General features: G+C 41.4%; 1 protein-coding gene across 10 annotated transcripts in view; it reads right to left on the bottom strand.

Annotated features, from left to right (window-relative positions):
* The window catches only part of LOC106585658 (acetyl-CoA carboxylase 2-like), a 63,115-nt gene extending 44,265 nt beyond the window's left edge, over positions 1 to 18,850 (bottom strand). For 4 of the 10 annotated variants that reach the window (XM_014172096.2, XM_014172093.2, XM_045706872.1 and 1 more), the window contains exons 1-2: positions 16,765 to 16,854; positions 11,453 to 12,111 (exon numbers count right to left, since the gene is read on the bottom strand). In XM_014172096.2, the coding sequence (XP_014027571.1) occupies positions 11,453 to 12,093 (641 nt within the window). In that variant the 5' untranslated portion in view covers positions 12,094 to 12,111; positions 16,765 to 16,854. Of the gene's footprint in view, positions 1 to 3,555; positions 3,693 to 10,027; positions 10,790 to 11,452; positions 12,112 to 16,764; positions 16,855 to 18,684 lie in introns of those variants that run through there. The other 6 variants (XR_006761771.1, XM_045706879.1, XM_045706871.1 and 3 more) reach the window with 5 other exon arrangements.
* Between the last annotated feature and the right edge of the window lie 5,127 nt (positions 18,851 to 23,977).

The raw sequence follows: 23,977 nt of genomic DNA on the forward strand, positions 1-23,977 counted from the left end.
ATAATACTCTTAATGGCCTTGCACGTGATGTTGTGATTGAACATACACTCTTTCAAAAAAAGGTGCTATCAAGAAATTAAGGGTTTTTCAGCTGTCCCCATAGGAGAACACATTTTGGTTACAGGTAGAACCCATTCGAGTTCCATTTAGAACCCATTCCACAGAGGGTTCTACAAGGAACCCTAAAGAGTTCAACCTGGAACCAGAAAGTGTTATCCTATGGGGACAGCCAATAAACCCTTTTGGAACACTTTTTTGTTAGAGTGAAGGCCTAATGCATTTATTAGTGAAGTTACACTGGGTACATCGGCCGCAACTGTAAATTATCTAGGAAGGTGCCACATGGCGCCCACCATTTGGCAGCGACGGATGTTGGGGGCGCGTTTGAAGACTAGCAGTGGGTGTTGTTTAAACTTTTTTCATCTTCAGTTGTGGGTCAGTTATCAAGATGTGCCTGTGATTTTTTTATGATATGGTCGAATTGTTTGGGAAGTATTAAAGGAGGCATTGGGCTCGTTGTTCAGGGGGGGCTGGTTTGGGAGTGCGAGTCTCAATATTTTTGTAATGTCATGCAGCCATTACGCCTGGTAACGCCGCTGTATGAAGCGTTCATCCAGACAGTGCGCCTACTACGGATCATATGTATGCAACAGTATTGGCTGATAGGGAGGTTCTTTTTCAGGGGTGTAGGGTTGGAGGTTACCTCTGCGTAGAGAATTCCTGTCCGTCAGCTTCCTAGGTCCATGCTAAAGCCACCCACTCCCTCTTTACCGAAATGTCCAGAAAACTTGTTTCATGCGCCTTACATGTCAGTGTGAATTTCTGATTTTCACTGCTTGTACACCTGTGATTATTGATTAATGCGTGAAGTGCTTTTGGTATAGCCAGGTTTTGAATGGTTTCCACAACCACTATGCGTAATGGTCTGGTGGGGTGGAATACATAGTACCAGGTAGTTATCCATTTTGGAGACAGGGATTGTGCCAGGACATGAAGGCAACACATGAAGTGGCACTGTTATTGGGGTGATGGGCAACATCACCGTGGAAAACACACACATTCTATTTACAGTGACTTTAGAAAGTATTCACACCCACCCCTTGACTTTTTCTACATTTTGTTGTGTTACAAGGTGGGATTAAAATGAATGTCATATTTTGTCAACGATCTACATAAAATACTCTGTCAAAGTGGAAGAAAAATTCTAACATTTGTTAAAAAAGAATATGAAAAATAAAGCACTACTACATCTTGATTACTTAACTATTCAACCCCCTGGGTCAATACATTTTAGAATCACAGTTGGTAGCGATTTCAGCTGTGAGTCTTTCTAGGAAAGTCTAAGAGCTTTGCACACCTGGATTGTACAATATTTGTACATTCTTTAAAAATGTATTCAAGTTCTGTCAAGTTGGTTGTTGATCATTGCTAGACAGCCATTTTCAAGTCTTGCCATAGATTTTCAAGTAGATTTAAGTCAAAACTGTAACTAGGCCACTCAGGAACATTCAATGTCGTCTTGGTAAGCAACTCCCGTGTAGATTTAGCCTTGCGTTTTAGGATATTGTCATGCTGAAAGGTGAATGTCTCCCAGTGTCTGTTGGAATTCAGACTGAACCAGGTTTCCCTCCAGGATTTTGCCTGTGCTTAGCTCTATTCCGTTTCTTTTTATCCTAAAAGACTTCCTAGTCCTTGCCGATGACAAGCATACCCATAACATGATGCAGCCACCACCATGCTTGAAAATATTTAGAGTGGTACTCCGTGATCTGTTGTGTTGGATTTGCCCCAAACATAAGGCTTTGTATTCAGGATGTAAAGTTCATTTCTTAGCCAAATGTTTTGCAGTTTTAAATGTAGTGCCTTATTGCAAACAAGATGCATGTATTCTGTACAGGCTCCCTTCTTTTCACTATGTCATTTAGGTTAGTATTGTGGAGTAACTATAATGTTGTTAATCCATCCTCAGTTTTCTCCTATCACAGCCATTCTACTCCGTAACTGTTTTAAAGTCACCCTTGGCCTCGCGGTGAAATCCCTGACTGGTTTCCTTCCTCTCGGCAACTGAATTAGTGTAATTAATAACTTCACCATGCTCAAAAGAGATATTCAATGTCTGCTATTATTTATTTAATCTGCCAATAGGTGGCCTTCTTTGCGAGGCATTGGAAAACCTCCCTGGTCTTTCTGAATGAATCTGTGTTTGAAATTCACTGCTCAACTGAGGGATCTTACAGGTAATTGTATGTGGGGTACAGAGATTAGTCATTCAAAAATCATGTTAAACATGCAACTTGTTAAGGACATTTTTACTCCTGAACTTAGTTAGGCTATCCAAAAAGCACAGCAAATGCACAGTAGTAAATGTTAGGGATTTCTGAACGTTTGCTCACAAACCATTCTACATTTGTTAAAATTGCAGTTTTATTTGCGAGTTATGCTGAATATACACTGACTAAAAATGTAAACACAACATGTAAAGTGTTGGTCCCATGTTTCATGAGCTGAAATAAACAATCCCAGAAATGTTCCATATGCACAAAAAGCTTATTTCTCTGAAATGTTTACATCCCTGTTAGTGAGAATTTCATCTTTGCCAAGATAATCCATCCACCTGACAGCTGTGGCATATCATAAAGTTAATTAAACAGCATGATTGCTGGGGACAAAAAAAGGCCACTAAAATGTGCAGTTGTGTCACACAACACAATGCCACAAATGTCTCAAGTTGAGGGAGCGTGCAATTGGCATTCTGACTGCAGGAATGTCCACCAGACCTCTACCATAAGCCGCCTCCAACGTTGTTTTAGAGAATTTGACAGTACGTCCAACTGGCCTCACAACAACATCAGCCCAGGACCTCCACATCCGGCTTCATCTGAAACCAGCCACCCAGACAGCTGATGAAAGTGAGGTGTATTTCTGTATGTAATAAAGCCCTGTTGTGGTGAAAAACTCATTCTGATTGGCTAGGCAGGGGCACAGCCATAGGTGGGCCTGGCTCCCAAGTGGGTTGGCCTATGCGCTCCCAGGCCCACCCATGGCTGTGACCCTGCCCAGTCATGTGAAATCCATAGATTAGGGCCTAATTTATTTATTTCAATTGACTGATTTCCTTATATCAACTTTAACTCAGTAAAATCGTAAAAATTGTTGCATGTTGCGTTTCATATTCCTGTGCTGAAAGTGCATTAGTCAAGCTCCACCACTACTTTGTTCAATTTGCCCTCTGGTGAGTGGGGCCAAATTGTGAGAGGGAATTGTCATTTCCCTGACTTCCTCTTTATAGGGGCTATACGTGCCAAGACCAGCACTGCTCAGTTACATAACACACTCAACCATAGCCACAATGTCAACAGAACAGCCATCATTGTTTACTACATATTCTGTCTACCAACTCAGACAAAACTATAAAACATGGTAAAGCAGTTCTCTGGACAGTATTATACAGTTCTGAAATCACGTACCCTGAAATAAGCTGTTGTCTGAAACCTGCAGTCCAATTATCAGAGAAAAACAGAAGGCTACTTAAAAAAGCAAAAGGAAGAAACTAACCTGGGATACTGAAACCAGCAGTTGAAACTTCCATCACCCTCCATGGCAGATAGTCTCTGGTGTGTGAATGGCGGAGTTGAAATCTAAGACCAAAACAATACAACCTCCACCAGTCCCTTCCTCTACGAGCCACACCCTCCCTTCACCCCTCCCACAGGCATATCAAAACATCCTTCAACCACAGAACCATATGCAACGGGGAACAGAACACTACAGTCTCTCTCTGTGTGTGTGTGTGTGACAGACCTGAGTTGAAATAAATATGTATTTTAGTATTTTCTAATATATGACCCGAAATCAAATGTAATTGATACAGAGGTACAATCAGTAAGGCTGGTCTGAATGGATAGCTCACTTCAGTAAGCACAATATAATTAGGGGTTCACAACAAAGCTGTGAAACCTATTGTTATTTTTAGGATACATCTTTTTTTTTTTCATTTGACATGGTCAAATAACTCAAGCATAGGTTTGGTAACTTTTGTTCTAACATGGCACACAGAAACTAGAGGCCATGAGAAACTTGGTCAAAAAGAACAGCACCGACTGGCCAATAGGTGGTGCTGTTATAGTCAGTCTCATTTAAACCTTCATATCTGCTGCCCCGTTTGACCTAGAGACTTAACTTTGTATGTAGATGTTTTTCCTCATGAACAAATTTGCCTGAAGGACCCATAAGGTCCGTCTGGATAAACTTTCCTCCATCTTGGAAGCTTAGGGATTGGTTAAGAGATGGCTGAGTTATTGATCAATCAGAAAATCAGATTTGACGTGTTTATTTACAGTGCCTTCAGAAAGTATTCACAACCCTTAACTTTTTCCACATTCTGTTGCGTTACAGCCTGAATTTAAAATTGAGTCAATTGAGACTGTGTCATTGATCTATACCCAATAATGTCAATGTGGAATTTTGTTTGTATTATTGTTTTGTAATTAATAAATTAAGCTGAAATGTCTTGAGTCAATACGTATTCAAACCCTTTGTTATGGCAAGCCTAAATAAGTTCAGCAGTAAAAATGTGCATTATAAGTTGCATGGACTCATTCCGTGCTCAATAATAGTGGTTAACATGATTTTTTAATGACTACCCCATCTCTGTACCCCACACAAACAATTATCTGTATGTTCCCTCAAATTGAGTTGTGAATTTCAACCACAAAGACCAGGGAGGTTTTTCAATGCTTAGCAAAGAAGGGCACCTATTGGTAGATGTGTAAAAATAAAACAAGCAGACACTGAAAATACCTTTGAGCATGGTGAAGTTATTAATTAGGCTTTGGATGGTGTATCAATACAAAGATGCAGGCGTCCTTCCTAACTCAATTGCCGGAGAGGAAGGAAAGCGCTCAGGGATTTCACCATGAGGCCAACGGTGAATTTAAAACAGTTACAGATTTAGTTTAAATGGTTGTTATATGAGACAACTGAGGATGGATCAACAACATTGTAGGTACTCCACAATCCTAGCCTAAATTACATAATGAAAACATTTACATTTTAGTCATTTAGCAGACGCTCTTATCCAGAGCGACTTACAGTAGTCAATGCATACATTTCATAAATTTTTTCGCCGTACTGGTCCCCCGTGGGAATCGAACCCACAACCCTGGTGTTGCAAACACCATGCTCTACCAACTGAGCTACACGGTGGAAGGAAGCCTGTACAGAATAAAAATATTCCAAAACATGAATCCTGTTGCAACAAGGCACTTAAGTAATAATGTAAAAAATGTGGCAAAAAAATAATACTTTGTATTCAGGACAAAAAGTATGTTTGGGGCAAATCCAACACAACAAATCACTGAGTACCACTCTTCATATTTTCAAGCATGGTGGTGGCTGCATCATGTTATCGGTATGCTTGTCAATGGCAAGGACTAGGGATTTTTTTTTAGGATAACAATAAATGGAATACAGCTATAAGCACAGGCAAAATCCTACAAGGAAAACCTGGTTGTCCGCTTTCCAACAGACAGTGGGACACAAACTCACCATTCAGCAGGTCAATAATCTAAAACACAAGGCCAAATCTACACTGGTGTAGTGGTGCCTACTCTAATTGTGCCAAAAAGTTGCCAAATGGCCCGCCCTGCGACAGAAAGGCACCCAGAGTGAAAAAGCGTATATTTTCCTTTGTTTTTTTAGATTGTTTTTCAATAACAAGAAAACTTGATGGTCTAAGTCCACAACAATGCTTAAATGACTACCTGATTGGGTGGGCCTGTCAGGGCCTGGCTCCGCAGTGGGTTGGCATCTGTCCACCCCAACCATGTCTACACCCTGATGCAAACAGCACATGATGACAATTACGCATCACAAATAGCCTACTAACCAACACTTCAGACTAAACTTTTTCATACCTGGTTTGCATACCCATTGTTGCCTTAGTTATAAATTTACTGGTAGATATAACTTGAAACGTCTTTCCTACTCTACAGACTACCGATGTCATTCTTCTGTGAGCTGCTCCATGCCAAAACCGTTTCCTCTTTCTGCCTGTAGGTGATATTCTGCTGAAACTAGGCTGTGTGCACAACACACATGTGAATTTATTTCACGTGCTTTCCGATTGTGTAGGCTACTTTGCATGATTTAACTATTGTACTGCATAATTGATTCATCGTATACCTCCACTACACAACGTTGATACGCATCAGTAGGGATTAAGAAGTGAATATACGCAATTCCCACTGGGGGAAAAAAAATATGATTTATACCCTCCACTTCACCACTTACCCTTTGTGTTTTACAAAAAGTGCACTCCTGAGTGCCCTGGTATTACGGTTGCTGTCCTTTCAGAATCACAAACCTGTCACACACTGAAGGCCTATAGGGTCGCCACTGCGCAAACATGTCCATAATATACATAAAAGGCTGTTAATATAATGATTCAAGAAAAAATATATATATATATATATATATATATATATATATATATATATTTTCATTCATTCGGCCTCGCGAAGCTGTTTTATGCATCGACTGAATGGAAGCTGATGATTCATTTTTTACTCCGCTGATCTCCTGAAGAAATTACAAGTTCTCACTGTCCGAGACCAAGTACAAATGTATCAGACACCGAGACAAGACCAAGTCACTCAATACCTGGTCTCAAGTACTACAACACTGGGTTGAATACATATTTTAGTCCTAGTAGGATTCCCTGAGGCAAAGTCATTAATATCCCTTTAGTGATTGGTTGAGGCTTCTTGGGAGCGTGATGTCACTCCGAGTCCGTGAGAAACATGAGACAGATTCTCTCGCCTTGAATCGGAAACCAGTAGTGACCACCAAGTTCAATGACAGTTAACTTACAATTAAAAGGTGAATGTAACATTCCCGCATCCCAATAACATTGTTGCAGAGGAGGGCTTGCTAGCTAGTGTTTGAGTCATCTCAGATGTTTTCTTGTTTTACAGTTCAGCTAGCGAAATGCACATTTTTGACGTTAGCTAAACTGTTTCTAGACTCGGGTGCTCATGGGGCCTTCAGGAGCCAGCGGGTTAGATGATTCCACCATGGGCAACAACTGGCTACTAGAACTGAACAGATGGACATGGGGCAATGACATTTGGTATGTAAAGCTTATGTATGTCCTTAGAAGCTGTGTGAATATAAAGTCACTGACACTTTAGGATGGTACACCAGACCAGTTGGTGGCAATATAGATGTCATTGGCATCAGTGGCACCATAGGATACTAGAGCAATAACCTTCGATCAAGTGGACTTTGTCTCATGCAAATTAATGTTAGATTCTAATTATGCAGACAATGTGAATGATCGTGATTAATATATCTGTATAATCACATATAGTTGCTCTATTATGTCAACAACAAAAAACTTTTATTCGCCACGTTCTTCGTAAACAACATGTGGACTAACAGTGAAATGCTAACTTACAGGTTTTCCCAACAATGCAGAGAGAAAGAAAATACAGAAATAATTGAAAAGTAAAACACAATGATAAAAGTAATAATAGATACACAATGAGTAACAATCTATGTATATATTTTTTAAACATTTTTTTTACATTATATATTGGGTACACTACCAGTGAAAAGTTTTAGAACACCTACTCATTCAAGGGTTTTTCTTTATTTGTACTATTTTCTGCTTTGTAGAATAATAGTGTAGACATCAAAACTATGAAATGACATATATACAATCATGTAGTAACCAAAAAAAGTGTTAAACAAATCAAAATATATTTGAGATTCTTCAAAGTAGCCACCCTTTGCCTTGATGACAGCTTTGCACACTCTCAACCAGCTGGAAAGCATTTCAATTAACAGGTGTGCCTTGTTAAAAGTTCATTTGTGGAATTTCTTTCCTCAATGGTTTGAGCCAATCAGTTGTTTTGTGACAAGGTAGGGTGGTATACAGAAGATAGCCCTATTTGGTAAAATACCAAGTCCATATTATGGCAAGAACAACTCAAATAAGCAAAGGGAAATGACAGTCCGTCATTGCTTTAAGACATGAATGTCAGTCAATATGGAACATTTCAAGAACATTGAAAGTTTCTTCAAGTGCAGTCGCAAAAACCATCAAGTGCTATGATGAAACTGGCTCTCATGAGGACCGCCACAGGACTGGAAGACCCAGAGTTACTTCTGCTGCAGTGGATAAGTTCAATAGAGTTACCAGCCTCAGAAATTGCAGCCTAAATAAATGCTTCACAGAGGTCAAGTAACAGACATCTCAACATCAACTGTTCATTAAACACTGCGTGAAATCAGGCTTTCATGGTCGAATTGCTACAAAGAAACCACTACGAAATGACACCAATAAAAAGAGACAGGCTTGGGCCAAGAAACACGAGCAATGGACATTAGACCAGTGGAAATCTGTGCTTTGGTATGGAGTCCAAATTGGAGATTTTTGGTTCCAACCTCCGTGTCTTTGTGAGATGTGGTGTGGGTGAACGGATGATCTCTGCATGTGTATTTCCCACCGTGAAGCGTGGAGAAGGTGGTGTTATGGTGTGGGAGTGCTTTGCTGGTGACACCATCTGTGATTAATTTAGAATTCAAGGCACACTTAACCAGCATGGTTACCACAGCATTCTACAGCGATACGCCATCCCATCTGGTTTGGGCTTAGTGGGACTGTCATTTGTTTTTCAACAGAACAATGACCCAACACACCTCCACGCTGTGTACGGGCTATTTTACCAAGAAGGAGAGCGATGGAGTGCTGCATCAGATGACCTGGCCTCCACAATCCCGACCTCAACCAAATTGAGATGGTTTGGGATGAGTCGGACCACAGCCAACAAGTACTCATCTTATGTGGGTACACCTTCAAGACTGTTGGAAAAGCATTCCAGGTAAAGCTGGTTGAGAGAATGCCAAGAGTGTGCAAAGCTGTCATCAAGGCAAAGGGTGGCTATTTGAAGAATCACAAATATATTTTGATTTCTTTAACACTTTTGTGGTTACTACATGATTCCATATGTGGTATTTCATAGTTTTGATGTCTTCCCTATTATTATACAATGTAGAAAATAGTACAAATAAAGAAAAACCCTTGAATGAGTAGGTGTTCTAAAACTTTTGACTGGTAGTGTATATCCAAGGGGTACCAATACCGAGTGGATGTGCAGGAGTACGAGGTAATTGAGGTAGATATGTATATACAACTAGGAATTAAGTGCCAGATAGTAAACAGTAGCAGCAGCATATGAGATGAGACAAAAAAAGTTGGTGCAAAAACTGTCCATGCAGATAGTTAAATAGTTAGCCAAATAGATATCCGGACTAACTATTTGGCAGTCTGTTGGTTCCATTCTCTAAACTATTTTAATAAATATTAATGCTTGCATTATGTCTCTGCTGTTCATTCAGTTAAGCATGCCCTCAATTGAACTACCTCCATTGGAAGTATTTTCTAATAGTTTGTGAAAATTAGCCTACTATTTGAAAGTATTTTCTAATACTTATTTCAAATACTATTTTCAAATACATAGTAATGTATTTGAGTCAGTGTATTTGCGTATTTCAAAACACATTCCAATTTACTACTAAAAATAAAACAAATGTAAATATTTACTTTCAAATGTCTTTGAAAGTAATTGAAATACCCTAATAGTATTTGAACACAGATCTGGTGTGTAGACGTGTTTGACAATCTTATCTGATCTCTTACACACACGCATACAAAAACACGTTCACACACACACACAGAGAGTGGATGTATCAAGTTCTCATTAAAGTTAAATACAACTAACTTGTCCCTTCACGAACCACCAAACTATAGCTTATGGTAAGCTTCTAGCATATGGTAAACAAAAACGTGGGAGGCTAATCCTTCCATGTGTCAAACTGACTGAAATTGTCAAAACATAATTGGTAGGTGTTATGTGTAGGCCTACACAGTGGCATCATGTCAGTCAATGCTACTCATAGGCCTATGCTACTTCTCAATGTGGAAAAACTATAATTCCTGAAAACACATGGAAAGCCATCTTACCTCTCTCCCCTTTCAGTTTCACCTCCATGGTGATTCCTGCACATGTGGCTCAAGAGTACAAACAAGCTTTTCAAAACTCGGCTGAGAGTGGAGTGTGGCATTCAAAGCCAACTGAACCGGTGTCAAGTAGACTTAGATATGCTCAGCTGACCAACTACCTGAGATATCCATTGTGATGTCACCAAAAAAAGATCAACAATAGTGCCTCGTGCTCTATGCCTAAAGGCTTCATACAGCAAGCCAAATGTATTTGCAGAGAAATTCCAAGGGATGTAGAAACATTTGTCAAGCACACATACAATATGTTGTTGTGTGCCCTCCTGGGACTCAGACCCTGGTTCTCAAAGTCAACGACACTTGTTCCATTAAAAGTGCAGAGAGGTGAGGCATGAGACAATAACACAAGTTACTGTCAGCATGCATGCTGTGGTCAGGTGATCATAGGCAGCTGGTTGTGTGGATACAGCATGGGGCAGCAATAATACCACAATGTGGCTGGCAAGTTTGCCTCCGGCCTGGCCAACAATTAGTCTCGCCTTTTGGACAACAGCGCACTCTGCTGATACCCAGAGACTACTGCACTGACAGGCAGCCTCACCTCACTAGTCACGAGCTAATCTGCTGAATGATTCATTGACTCTTAACACTGGGTTGATGGAGCAAGCACTTGCATTCACCATCAACACGTTCTGAACTGAATACAATTCCAATGTCATCAGAGTAGTGAAAACGATGACGTCTAAACCTGTTTATTCTATACTGAACAAAAATATAAACGCAACATGTAAAGTGTTGGTCACATTTCATGAGCTCATGTTAGTGAGCATTTCTCCTTTGCCAAAATAATCCATCCACCTGACAGGTGTGGCATATCAAGAAGCTGAATAAACAGCGTGATAATTACACAGGTGCAATGTGCATGCTGACTGCAGGAATGAGGCCGGTTGGACGTACTGCCAAATGTTCTAAAACATTGGAGGTGGCTTATGGTAGAGAAATTAACATTAAATTATCTAGCAACATCTCTGGTGGACATTCCTTCAGCCAGCATGCCAATTGCATGCTCCCTCAACTTGAGACATTTGTGGTATTGTATTGTGTGACAAAACTGCACATTTTAGAGTGGCCTTTTATTGTCCCCAGCACAAGGTGGACCTGTGTAATGATCATGCTATTTAATCAGCATCTTGATATGCCACACCTGTCAGGTGGATGGATTATCTTGGCAAAGGAGAAATGCTCAATAACAGAGATGTAAACAAATTTGTGCACAAAATTTGGGAGAAATAAGCTTTATCTGGGATCTTTTATTTCAGCTCATGAAACACAGGACCAACACTTTGCATGTTGCGTTCATATTCTTGTTCAGCGTAATATGAAAATGAAGTTTACTTAAAAGAAGTTGCACAACATGCTATGGCCTACCTCATGCCATGGGAGGTAGGGGTTGATGTTACTGATGTAATTTGCTGTGGGGGGGAGAAGGTGGTTGAGGTTGCTGATACGGTTTGTCGTAGGCAGGAGGTGGCTGCTGCCTGAGAGGAACCAAAACCTGTAGGGGGTTTCATGGTCAAAGGCAGATCTTCATCTGAAGAATTGTCCTCCGATGCCCCCAGGATGAACTTGAGGCGCGCTCGTCGAGCTTCTGGGCCTGAGATGAGTTTGGGCCTGATCGTTCTACTGGGAGGCTGAGGGCCAACAAAGGGAAGGGACGGCTGTGTGTGCTTCATTTCCTCTGAAAAGTCCTGGGGAGCCTGGGAACCCCCTGCCCTGGGTATCATGGGACCGACAGTGGGGTCAATGTGGGTTAGGGGACAGTTGTCCCCACTATCTGTTGAGGTAGATGCTTTAAGACCCATGGGTGTGGAGTGTTTAGCAGGGGGTGGAGCAGGGGTGTGTGCAGCCGCAGCGGGTCTATCGGCCGCTTGCATCTCCTCCTGTGCTGCAGCTGCAGGGGTTCCACAGCCAGTCGCTATTTCCCCCCCTTTCTCCAGCATCTGCTTGACCTTAATCATCCAGAGTAGCCACAATATCAGTAGTAATCCCAAGAGTAGAAGTGGGAGCATTCAGACATCCTCTTGAAACTGCAAAATAGAAATAGATGTATGATACTGATCCCAATTTCCTGACTGTACCAACTTTTATCATTACAAAATAAATATGGATTCAAATGAATTATGCGACTGCTTCATAAGGAATTCAGTAAAGTGCACAAGCTACCGTTTCCATAGAAGTAAAACACCTTGTATAAAACCTATTCAGAGTCGTTCAATGTCATTTCAGCAAGCCATGACACCCACCATCACAAATTGTTCTTAAATTGTTTCTGTAACATTTTGTTGACATTTTTTTGTTGTTGTTGAGAAATGAAGATAATTGATTGCACCCAAATTGGCCCTTTTGATTTATTGGATTCAAATAATATTCAATAAATATAGTACCCAACATCTGATTTGGACCAAACTTCTTCCTACCATTGAGTAAGACATGAAGAATCCAATAAAATGGTAATGAGGAATCCAACGAAAGCCAACAACAGACCCCCCCACACCAAACCCACCTCAACAACCAGTATACCAGTATCAGTTCCCTATGTCTAACAAGTAGTATGGAGCTGCGGCTTGGAGTATTGCTTTTTCATTCTATGTAATGTATTCCTCCTGAATCTGGTGATGTAATTTTTTTCCCTGTTCTGAATTGCTTTCATGGAGGACTGGCTTGAATTGTGAGGATGACCACACCATTTATTTTATCATGAGCAAATGCTATTGCTTTTGTACCCAAAGTTGCAAAGAAAATGTTTTGATCCATTTAATAAACACAAGAGTCCAGCCAAATTGATACAGGTTTGTGGCAGTAGCAGGAACAGTGGCGTCTAGTGGGAAAAATCTGGTACTTTCACACTCATTTATGGTAAATAATGCAAGTGACTTCAATGGCTAATTTCTCTGAACAGAGGGGGAAAAACAAAAATCACCAGAAGCACAGGTAATACATTACAAAGGATGAAAACACAATAGGCCTACTCCAAGCCACAGCTCCATACTATTTGTCAGACATAGAGAACTGATACTGTATACTTTTTGTTGGGGTGGGATTGGCGTGGGGGGTCCGTGGGTGGCTTTTGATAATTTTATTGGACTCCTCGTCTTACTCAATGTTAGGAAGAATTATGGTTCAAATCGGATGTTAGGTACAATATTTATAGTAGATTATATGAATCCCTTAAATTAAAATGGCCAATTTGGGTGCAATCAATTAGCTTAATTACATTTTTTTTTTTTTTATGTTTCAGGAATGCTAATCTAATCCTAACAGAAACGATTTCAGCATAATCTGAGATGGTGAAATGCTTTCCCAACACTACACTGAGAGAACAGACTACGTGGAGGTTGACCCCAATCACTGTTCAAGGGTTAGATGTCTTCTTTATCCCCCGCTAATATTTATGGTCAGGCAGAAAGGTAATCTGATCCCAGATCTGGGGTTAGAGGCAACTTCTACCTCAAAAGGACAGTCTCTGAAAGCCCAGACACAAACAGGAATGTAAACTACAAGCAGGCAAAGAAAAATGCCTGTTATGGCAGTGCACAAGGTAGCCTGTAAATGAACAACCCAAATGGGTTGTTTTTCTTAGTTGCGTAAACTTTTGCAGTGTTTTTAGGGACTAGGCTAGTGAGTAGGCTATTCCTTCACTACTACTTTGTGACAACCTTACTCTGGCAGCTGACGAGAGAGAGACCCGAGTGGATTTCATTCATACAAACACAGCTAACATCTGTCGTTGTGACACATGGAGGAAAGGTCAGCAGTGAGGGAATAAAATGTGAAGGGGGAGGGACAAGCCCAAGAATTACTCCTTAAGATCCAAGGACCTTTTATGTTATTTTCAGAGGTAGACTGGCTCTGGCAGCCAAAACAGCCAAATACTCCATATAAATGTTAGTTGAGATACGGTTCTATAAACATAAAGCCCTTTACTTTCATACAGGGGTGGAAGTAAGCCAATATGGCATCCCGGCAAAATAAATAGTGGGGGTACGCCATACCGGTAAAACATGAGCCTATCCCAATTAACACAAAGTGCCAAGAAAAGATGAGTGGCTGTGACTTAGGGACGGGTGGACAACTGTGGAAGTATCAATTCAGGCTTCAAGTGTAGGCCTAATGACAATTGCAGAATGTTATTACAATACATGTAGTTGTTTTGTAACAGATGTCTCAACATTCAACAAATTGCAGGTGCACAGTTCACTGTTTGAATGCTGGAATTATTTTGCGGTTAGTGTGCAGGAGTGCCTTTCTGAAGCAATTGTCAAACAATCAGATGAAAATATTATGACTGGTTGTGTTTATGCCACATTAAAAAGTGAATGCATGTTGAAAGTAATATAAATCTTTACTAGGCCTAGGCTACCAGGCCCACAGAGATCATATGATATTAATAGGGATTCTATATGGAATTATATGATTACACCTAGGCTATATAAACATTTTAAAAAAGTGTGCATGCTTGGGTGTCCCATACCGGTAAATAATTAAATCTACTTTCACCCCTGCCTTCATATCACATCAAAATAATTTCACAAATACAAAATATAAAAACTTGCTGGACACTGTTTTAACTGGCTTTATCAGTTGCAGCTGACAGTATTTTTCAGTTAAAACACGTTTCTGGCAACCTTCTTCCATTACACAGGTGTTCGTAGAATGCTAGATAGCTAATTATCACAGGTGGCCGCCTCAGTCTTCCGTAAGCATGTGCTGTAACATGGAGATATGGCTGTGTGGGAACACTGACCCTATGAAAGGTGTTCTAATTTCACCTTTTTTAATGATTTCTCGCTGATATGGAAGATAGGTTACTAATGTTTCCAAAACCGTACTGCAAGCGATGCGTGTTCACGGACAGATCGAGCGTCGGAGCTCTTAACAAAAGTACCCCGGACCTTCATCAATAGGCGCTAAAGGTAGTTAGTATCTGGGACAGGCAGGCAGGCAAGTCATATAGCCTAAACCAGGGGTTCTCAAACTTTTTGGGGCCGAGGACCCCTTTTGTGATAGCAAATTCATCAGAGACCCCTCATAATCAGAACAACTTGAGTTAGATAACAAATAGCATACAAGGAGATTTACTATGACTTCGGGCTCTGGGAATAAACATTTTAAAGGAGAGAAAATGTTACAGTTTTCAAGCAATTTTCCTGCAATTCTATACATTATCATGGGGCAGAGAGATTTGTTGTTGTTGCAGCTTTAAAGCTAATATCCTGCAATATTCTACACATTTTGCCATGAGGAGATGAATTGGGGGGGGGAGTACTGTGGATACCAGTATCCCTTTGAGTCTGCCAGGCCCATGTTGCCCAGGGTTAAGAACATATAGTAGATTTATAATAATATGTTGTATTGTATTACACCCTCTAAAATTCTTCCACTTTGGCCAAAATTAGTTTAATTTTTTGTTTAATAAAATGTTATAACCCCTTTTATCCCCAATTTTGTGATATACAATTGGTTGTTACAGACTTGTCCCATCACTGCAACTCCCATACGGACTCGGGAGAGGCGAAAGTCGAAAGTCATGCATCCTCCGAAACACGACCCTGCCAAGCCGCACTGCTTCTTGACACCCTGCTCGCTTAACCCGGAAGACAGCCGCACCAAGGAAATACTGTACAGCTGGTGACCGGGATCAGCTTGCAGGCGCCCGGCCCGCCACAAGGAGTCGCTAGAGCGCGATGGGACAAGAAAATCGTGGCCAGCCAAACCCTCCCCTAACCCGGACGACGCCGCCTCATGGGTCTCCCGGTCACGGCCGACTGTGACACAGTCTGGAATCGAACCAGGGGCTGTAATGACGCCTCAAGTACTGCGATGCAGTGCCTTAGACCGCTACGCCACTCGGGAGGCCTGGCCAAAAAAAATATATAATTTGGTTTATATATATATATATATATATATATATATAAATACATTTCTTTCTCTGTAATATAAAGAAATAAAGAGAGAGCTGTCCGCAGACCCCCTACAGTACCTCGACCGCAGACCCCACTTTGAGATCCGCTGGCCTAAACAACATTGGTATAGGATGAAGCAAAATGATACCATATCTGCATACAAAATCTGTAAAGCAAGACATCCTTGCTACCCTCACGTCCCCACAAAAAGGCATAATCTTCTCTGCCAAGTTTGACCTTCAAAGTGAACCTGGCTCAGAATGGTGGAGGGCCATTTCTACAACCCTTTCCTCTAACATGCTTGAGTAGATGGCTGAGCAGTGAGCACAAACATGTATGACCATTAAATAATTTACTAATACGTTTGTCAAACACCAAACAGACTAGGTCAAAAGAGATAACCCGCTCATCAATATTTCTGATAGGGTAGTCTACAAAAGTACTAGCTATCTCGGACAATGATAAAAGTAGTCTATCAATCTCTCTGGATTTAGCCTAAAACATTTCAGGGGCAATTCTACAATGTGTATGGATATTCCTGGACCTGAACAACTTTAAACTCCCAAATGCAATAATATGTAGTAAACATTACTATGAAAACTTGGCAGTGAAAATGGGCTTGGACTAGTCCTAATAGTGGTGAAACTGTATGGAAGCAAGAATAGCCTGGTAGTTAGATTCTTACAGCGTTTTTGAGAGCTAAATATTGTTCGATGACCGAGGTTAGTTCCGTAACTGTAGTTAACTCCTAAATTGACTAATTAGTCGTAGGCTTACCTCTACAGTCTTGCGCGTGGTGATGGTTACAATGTCTATGGTGGCCACACGTGTGCACCAAATAAACAACAGGGGTGTACTCATTTATCCAAACAGTTTTGCAACTAAAAGGAGAGTTTCTATTGGACAAATTCAGGTAGGTCCCGCCCCGTTTCGTTCCGTTTAAGAAACGTTTTGCAACCGAATCGGCGTAAAGAATTCGCCCTTGTTGAATGCTAGCAAGTAACATAGCTGGGTAACAAAGTTCAAACATCGTATTGCTGGAAATCTTTGCACACGGACTTCTGAGCGAAAAGAGTATACATCATATTGCTGTGATTCATGTATTTGACAAGAATATCCTTCTTCCAGTGAGTGGCCTATCAAATCTAAATTTCGGGTTGCGATTGTTATTGATGAAGCAACATGTATGAGGTGTCGTGCTGCTCAAAATAGTTTTGAGTTGACGTTAAAATAATCTTTTGAGAAGCGCAACTCACCACCTATGAAAGCGTTTAATATATCATCCTTGTAAGTAACTACAGCAGTGGCGGTTTGATGTGAAGTTGTCATTAGTTACTAAATTAAAACCCTTGTTATGCAAAACAATATGTCCAAAAAGCTATTAATTATGAGCGAGCCAGGGGCATTATGTCTAAAGTTGTCCACGGGTGCGTATGTAAATTCACTCAGGCGATCTACTCCGCTTTCAGAGCACTCGTCTGAATGTGCCAGAGCGCAGATCACTGATGGATTTACAAACGCTCAACACCCGATGAATATGGCCGGTGTCAGTAAACGTCTGCAAAAGAAACGTAATTAAATTGTTGCCAGCAGCGAAGTTGGTCACTAACGCTCTAGATAACATGGAAATAGCCTAACCAGCTATTCTAGGGCGAGTAAAATAGTCTGAGGTGTTCTCTCATTTGTGTATGCAAGTAGCCAGCTAACTTTAATCGTTGGTTTGGGTGATAGACTGCCGTTATGAGGTCAGAACGAAAGGATATACCCTAGGTTGCAACCCTACTCCTCGGCCAGAGCGTCCAGTGTGCTGGCAGCATCAGTTGCTATATTTAAAAGGGTTCTTGCTATAAGGGATCCTTTGGGCATTCCTACCCTATTCAAGTTGTAATTTTAAATGTCTATGGTTAGATAAGGTTTGGGTAGGGACATCCAATCAGGAGTGTCTTTGGTGGTCTCTGGGTAGAAAAACCTAGCTAGCTCAGCCAGCCTTTGGCTAGCCTGTCAGAAGCTGGACAGAATGCCTCTGCCATTCAACTGTATTATAGCAGAATTTGACTGACAGTGGATTGAACCAATCAGATTTTGACTTGCAATGGATGAAGGCGTATTTCTGTGATGGGTCTAGGCCTTCACAACTGAGGTAATTAATTCATAATACAGAATAGTAGGCTGATAAACAGCGAATTCAGTAGGTGGCGGCAATATACGTTGTAATCTTCCATAAAACCTTGAAGAAGAAGAGCGTGCAAGAGACAATGGCTACCGTCCAAACACAAGACACACCCTATCCTCTCAGCCCTCAAATGAAGTGGACGCTTCTGATGATGTCTGACGAGTATACACTTGCAGGGCGAGGGAGGAAGGAACGATTTTTAAATGGACCACCCTTGGCCGGAAATTCTTCACTCGTTCATCCCGCAATTATAGTGTTAAGCCAGTGGTAGCTTGTGGGTGCTTTATATGTGCTACATTCAATTATGAGGGCATGTCTACTTATATGAACAATATCATTATTAATATACGCCTACTGTATGATAGCTAGCAAATTAATTAGCTAACTAACGTTAGCCTGCCTAGCTAGAATTTCTAAAGAAGGGAAATGTTATTTCTTCAATTTCCAAAAGATAGCCAAACAAAAACATTGACTTTGTACGTAGTAGTAACATTTCTAATTTATGTGCATTTGTTTTTACTTACACTTGTATGTTGACTTCTCCATTGATGTTGTTTTTAAATTTTCGCAGATTTTTCTTACTGACGTAAAATCGTGGCGAGTTGAATTATGGGGAGTTTCAGGCCCCAGAGTGAACACAATTGTACACTCGCAAAGCCGACTAAAAACGAGGGCCGAGGGGCTCCTGTTGCAAACTTCCCTTGCTTGGCTAATCATTTGGAACACCCGCCAAGATAACGACGGTTTTCCCCCAAGGGCATAAGGCGAGGGTAAGTGGACGAGGGTGTGTCTTTTTTAAGTGTTTGGACTGCATCCAATGTGTTGCAAGCAGTCGTTTTCCCACTCTAACGCAAGTAACGTTAGCTAGCTTGTGTTGTAGTAGTGTAACAATGAATACGGTTACATGCACACAATAATGAGATGTATTGTGGATAGTCAGATTAATATAATAGTTTGATTAAAACATTGACATGCTTTGCAAGAAGAACGATACCCCAAATATTCCTGGACACATCTGAAATTGGGCTACCTGATGGCACTGATAAATGCAGAAAATCGGCAAAGCGAACATGTTATTTTTTAGAAGCATATTTTATTCTGCATTCGGACATACAGTACCAGTCAAAAGTTTGGACACTTACTCATTCAAGTGTTTTTCTTTATTTGGACTATTTTAGACATTGTTGAATAATAGTGATGACATCAAAACTATGAAATAACACACAGAATCATGTAGTAACCAAAAAAAGTGTTAAACAAAGCAAAATATATTTGAGATTCTTCAAAGTAGCCACCCTTTGCCTTGACAGCTTTGCACACTCTTGGCATTCCCTCAACCAGCTTCATGAGGTAGTCACCTGGAATGCATTTCAATGAACAATTTCACAATCGCATTTGTGGAATTTCTTTCCTTCTTCATGCATTTGAGCCAATCAGTTGTTGTGGCAAGGTAGGGGTGGTATACAGAAGAAAGCCCTATTTGGTAAAAATACCAAGTCCATATTATGGCAAGAACAACTCAAATAAGCATAGAGAAACGACAGTACCTCATTACTTTAAGACATGAAGGTAATTCAATCCAGAAGATTTCAAGAACTTTGAAAGTTTCTTCAAGTGCAGTCGCAAAAACCATCAACTGGCTCTCATGAGGACCGCCACAGGAAAGGAAGACCCAAAGTTACCTCTGCAGCAGAGGTAAGTTAATTAGTTACCAGCCTCAGAAATTGCAGTCTAAATAAATGCTTCACAGAGTTCAAGTGACAGACACATCTCAACATCAATTGTTCAGAGGAGACGGCGTGAATCAGGCTTTTGTGGTCGACTTGCTGCTGCAAAAAAACACTACTAAAGGACACCAATAAGAAAAAGAGACTTACTTGGGTCAAGAAACACGAGCAATAGACATTAAACTGTTGGAAAACTGTCCTTTGGTCTGATAAGTTCAAATTTTTGATTTTTGGTTCCAACCGCCGTGTCTTTGTGAGACACAGAGTAGGTGAACGGATGATCTCTGCATGTGTTGTTCCCACCGTGAAGCATGGAGGAGGAGGTGTGATGGTGCTTTGCTGGTGACACTGTCAATGATTTATTTAGAATTCAAGGCACACTTAATCAGCATGGCTACCACAGCATTCTGCAGCAATACACCATCCCATCTGGTTTGTGCTTAGTCCCACAATCATTTGTTTTTCAACAGGACAGTGACCCAAAACACACTTCCAGGCTGTGTAAGGGCTATTTGACCAAGAAGGAGAGTGATGGAGTACTGCATCAGATGACCTGGCCTCCACAGTCACCCGACCTCCACCCAATTGAGATGGTTTGGGATGAGTCGGACCGCGGAGTGAAGGAAAAGCAGCCAACAAGTGCTCAGCATATGTGGGAACATGCCTCATGAAGCTGTTTGAGAGAATGCCAAGAGAGTGCAAAGCTGTCATCAAGGCAAAGGGTGGCTACTTTGAAGAATCTCAAATATATTTTGCTTTGTTTAACACTTTTTTTGGTTACTACATGATTCTGTGTGTTATTTCATAGTTTTGATGTCTTCACTGTTATTCTATAATGAGTAGGTGTGTCCCAACTTTTGACTAGTTCTGTATAAAGTTGGTATGTGAAAACTACTACTACACATACATTCTGTTGCAGACTCACTTCACTCGCACTGAAGAGGGAGGCTCGCTCGGCTGTTGCTAGCACATGCGCAGAACAAATACACCAGTGGAACGCCGATTTAAGGCATTTACATGTCCTAATAATTCAAAAGATTGTTCAGAAAACCAGGTGTTTTAATCAGCATATGCTTACTTTGATTTTGACCTTATGCCGATGAAGATAAACAGAGTATGCAATAGTAACGTAAACACCTTAATCTGCCTACTGCCATAATCTGTTTTAATACCGAATTATTCGTTTGCATGGAAATGTTCTCAATGGCAAGGCGGCTGCAGCAGCTGTTCTCAACTTCAAGGTGTATGTAGTTGCTAATTTGTTAGCGTCAACCTTTTCAAGATTAATTTTCAAACTTCGTTTACTAATGATCATCATCTGGTGAGTAGCACTGTTTTTTTGTTGCAGCTCTCTTGCAGTTATATACATTACATGGCCAAAAGTATGTGGATGACTGCTCCTCAAACATCTCATTCCAAAATCATGGGTATTAATATGGAGTTGGTCCCCCCTTTGCTGCTATAATATCCCCCACACTTCTGGGAAGGCTTTCCTCTAGATGTTGGAACATTACTGTGGGGACTTGCTTCCATTCAGCCACAAGAGCATTAGTGAGGTTGGGCGATTAGGCCTGGCTTGCAGTCTGCGTTTCAATTAATCCCAAAGGTGTTCGATGGGGTTGAGATCAGGACTGTGTGCAGGCCAGTTTTATGGACCTCGCTTTGTGCAGGGGGCATTGTCATGCTGAAACAGGAAAGGGCCTTCCCCAAACTGTTGCCACAAAGTTGGAAGCACAGAGTCATCTAGAATGTCATTGTATGCTGTAGCTTTAAGATTTCCCTTCACTGGAACTAAGAGGCGTAGCCTGAACCATGAAAAACAGCCCCAGACCATTACTCCTCCTCCACCAAAGTTTACAGTTGGCACTATGCATTGGGGCAGGTAGCGTTCTGGCATCTGCGAAACCCAGATTCATCCGTCGGACTCCCAGATGGTGAAGTGTGATTCATCACTTCTGAGAACTTTTCCACTGCTCCAGAGTCCAATGGCTGCGAGCTTTACACCACTCCAGCCGACGCTTGGCATTGTGAGTTGTGATCTTAGGCTTGTGTGCAGCTGCTCGGCCATGGAAACCCATTTCATGAAGCTCCCGACGAACAGTTATTGTGCTGACGTTGCTTCCAGAGGTAGTTTGGAACTCTGTAGAGAGTGTTGCAACCGAGGACAGACGATTTTTATGTGCTTCAACACTCGCCGGTCCCGTTCTGTGAGCTTGTGTGGCCTACCACTTCGGTTGAACCATTGTTGCTCCTAGTCGTTTCCACTTCACAATAACATCCCTTACAGTTGACCGGGGCAGCTCTAGCAGGGCAGAAATTTGACGAACTGACTTGTTGGAAAGGTGGCATCCTATAACGGTGCCACGTTGAAAGTCACTGTGCTCTTCAGCACTGGCCATTCTACTGCCAATGTTTGTCTATGGAGATTGCATGACTGTGTGCTCAATTTTATACACCTGTCAGCAACAGGTGGGGCTGAAATAGCCGAATCCATAATTTGAAGGGGTGTATATATACTTTTTTTGTGTATATGTATAGTGTAAGTAAATTTGTCCCAATACTTTTGGTCCCCTAAACTGGAGGGGGTGGGACTATGTACAAGAAGTGCCTTCATTTCTAACCGGATCACCCGATTTTATAGATGACAGTCGGCACTTGAACCTCAGTCATTATTATATCATTTAAAATCCAAAGTGCTGGAGTACAGAGCCCAAACAAAACAATGTGTCACTGTCCCAATACTGTTGGAGCTCACTGTACATCATTTATGCACAGACAGCTGAGACACAGACAGCTGAGACACAGACAGCTGAGACACAGACAGCTGAGACACAGACAGCTGAGACACAGACAGCTGAGACACAGACAGCTGAGACACAGACAGCTGAGACACAGACAGCTGAGACACAGACAGCTGAGACACAGACAGCTCAGACACAGACAGCTCAGAGAGGCCCAGGTCCTGACCTTCATCAGCAGCGGATTTTCATTTAGAATAGAAAAGTAATGTGTTTATACAACAAATGTTAGTGCGTCGGTTCGTTCCTCTATTTTAACCAAATCGCACCGAATTGTTTCAAACTAAAATGCATCGTATGAGAGCCCATAGATAGTATAAAATCTTCTTGAAAGGGAAAGATGCACATTCTTAATGAACACCACCATGGCAGTACATGGTACGGTCTCGTATGGTATCTTTATATAGTGATTCTAACTTTACAGAGAACACCCACCTATCTATTCTCCATGGCTTTTGATGCCAATTTGACCAATGTTATGTTACCATATTTGTCTGCGCACTTCAGGAGGCCTCTGGAGATGGACACAGATATATGGTGCGTCCTGCACAACACCTTCTGAGAACTTTGTGGCGAAGAAGAGAAACGAGAATAAGCCCAAGGTGACCATCTTCTACCCGGGAGCCATGCTTAACATGATGGTGAAGGAGGCCTTCACGAACGACCAGTACCACGATCTGGTGGACCCCACGTCACTGACCTACGAGACGCGGGCAGAGAACAGCATCTTCTACCCGGGAGCCATGCTTAACATGATGGTGAAGGAGGCCTTCACGAACGACCAGTACCACGATCTGGTGGACCCCACGTCACTGACCTACGAGACGCGGGCAGAGAACAGCATCTTCTACCCGGGAGCCATGCTTAACATGATGGTGAAGGAGGCCTTCACGAACGACCAGTACCACGATCTGGTGGACCCCACGTCACTGACCTACGAGACGCGGGCAGAGAACAGCATCTTCTAGGTCGACGGGCCCTACTTGGCCATGATCCTCCCGCCTCTAAGGAGGAGGGGAAGAAGCTGAAGAAAAGGTACATACAGGCGTTACTGTATTCAGGCGATGAGAGAATTTGGCAAATGTCGGTTCTCGTTAGTGGACCATGTGGGAAAATATAAAATTCTGTATTTACCATATAGGCCAGTTGGCAGCATTGCTATTTTTGTTTAGCTGATGATAACATTTTACTGATAATAGCATTGATTAAAACATTGATAATAACATAACATTCACCTGATAAAACACATTGATAATAACATGATCACAACATTCACCTGATAATAACATTGA

This window comes from Salmo salar, chromosome ssa24 (assembly GCF_905237065.1).
Source record: "Salmo salar chromosome ssa24, Ssal_v3.1, whole genome shotgun sequence".
NCBI classification, from domain to species: domain Eukaryota; kingdom Metazoa; phylum Chordata; class Actinopteri; order Salmoniformes; family Salmonidae; genus Salmo; species Salmo salar.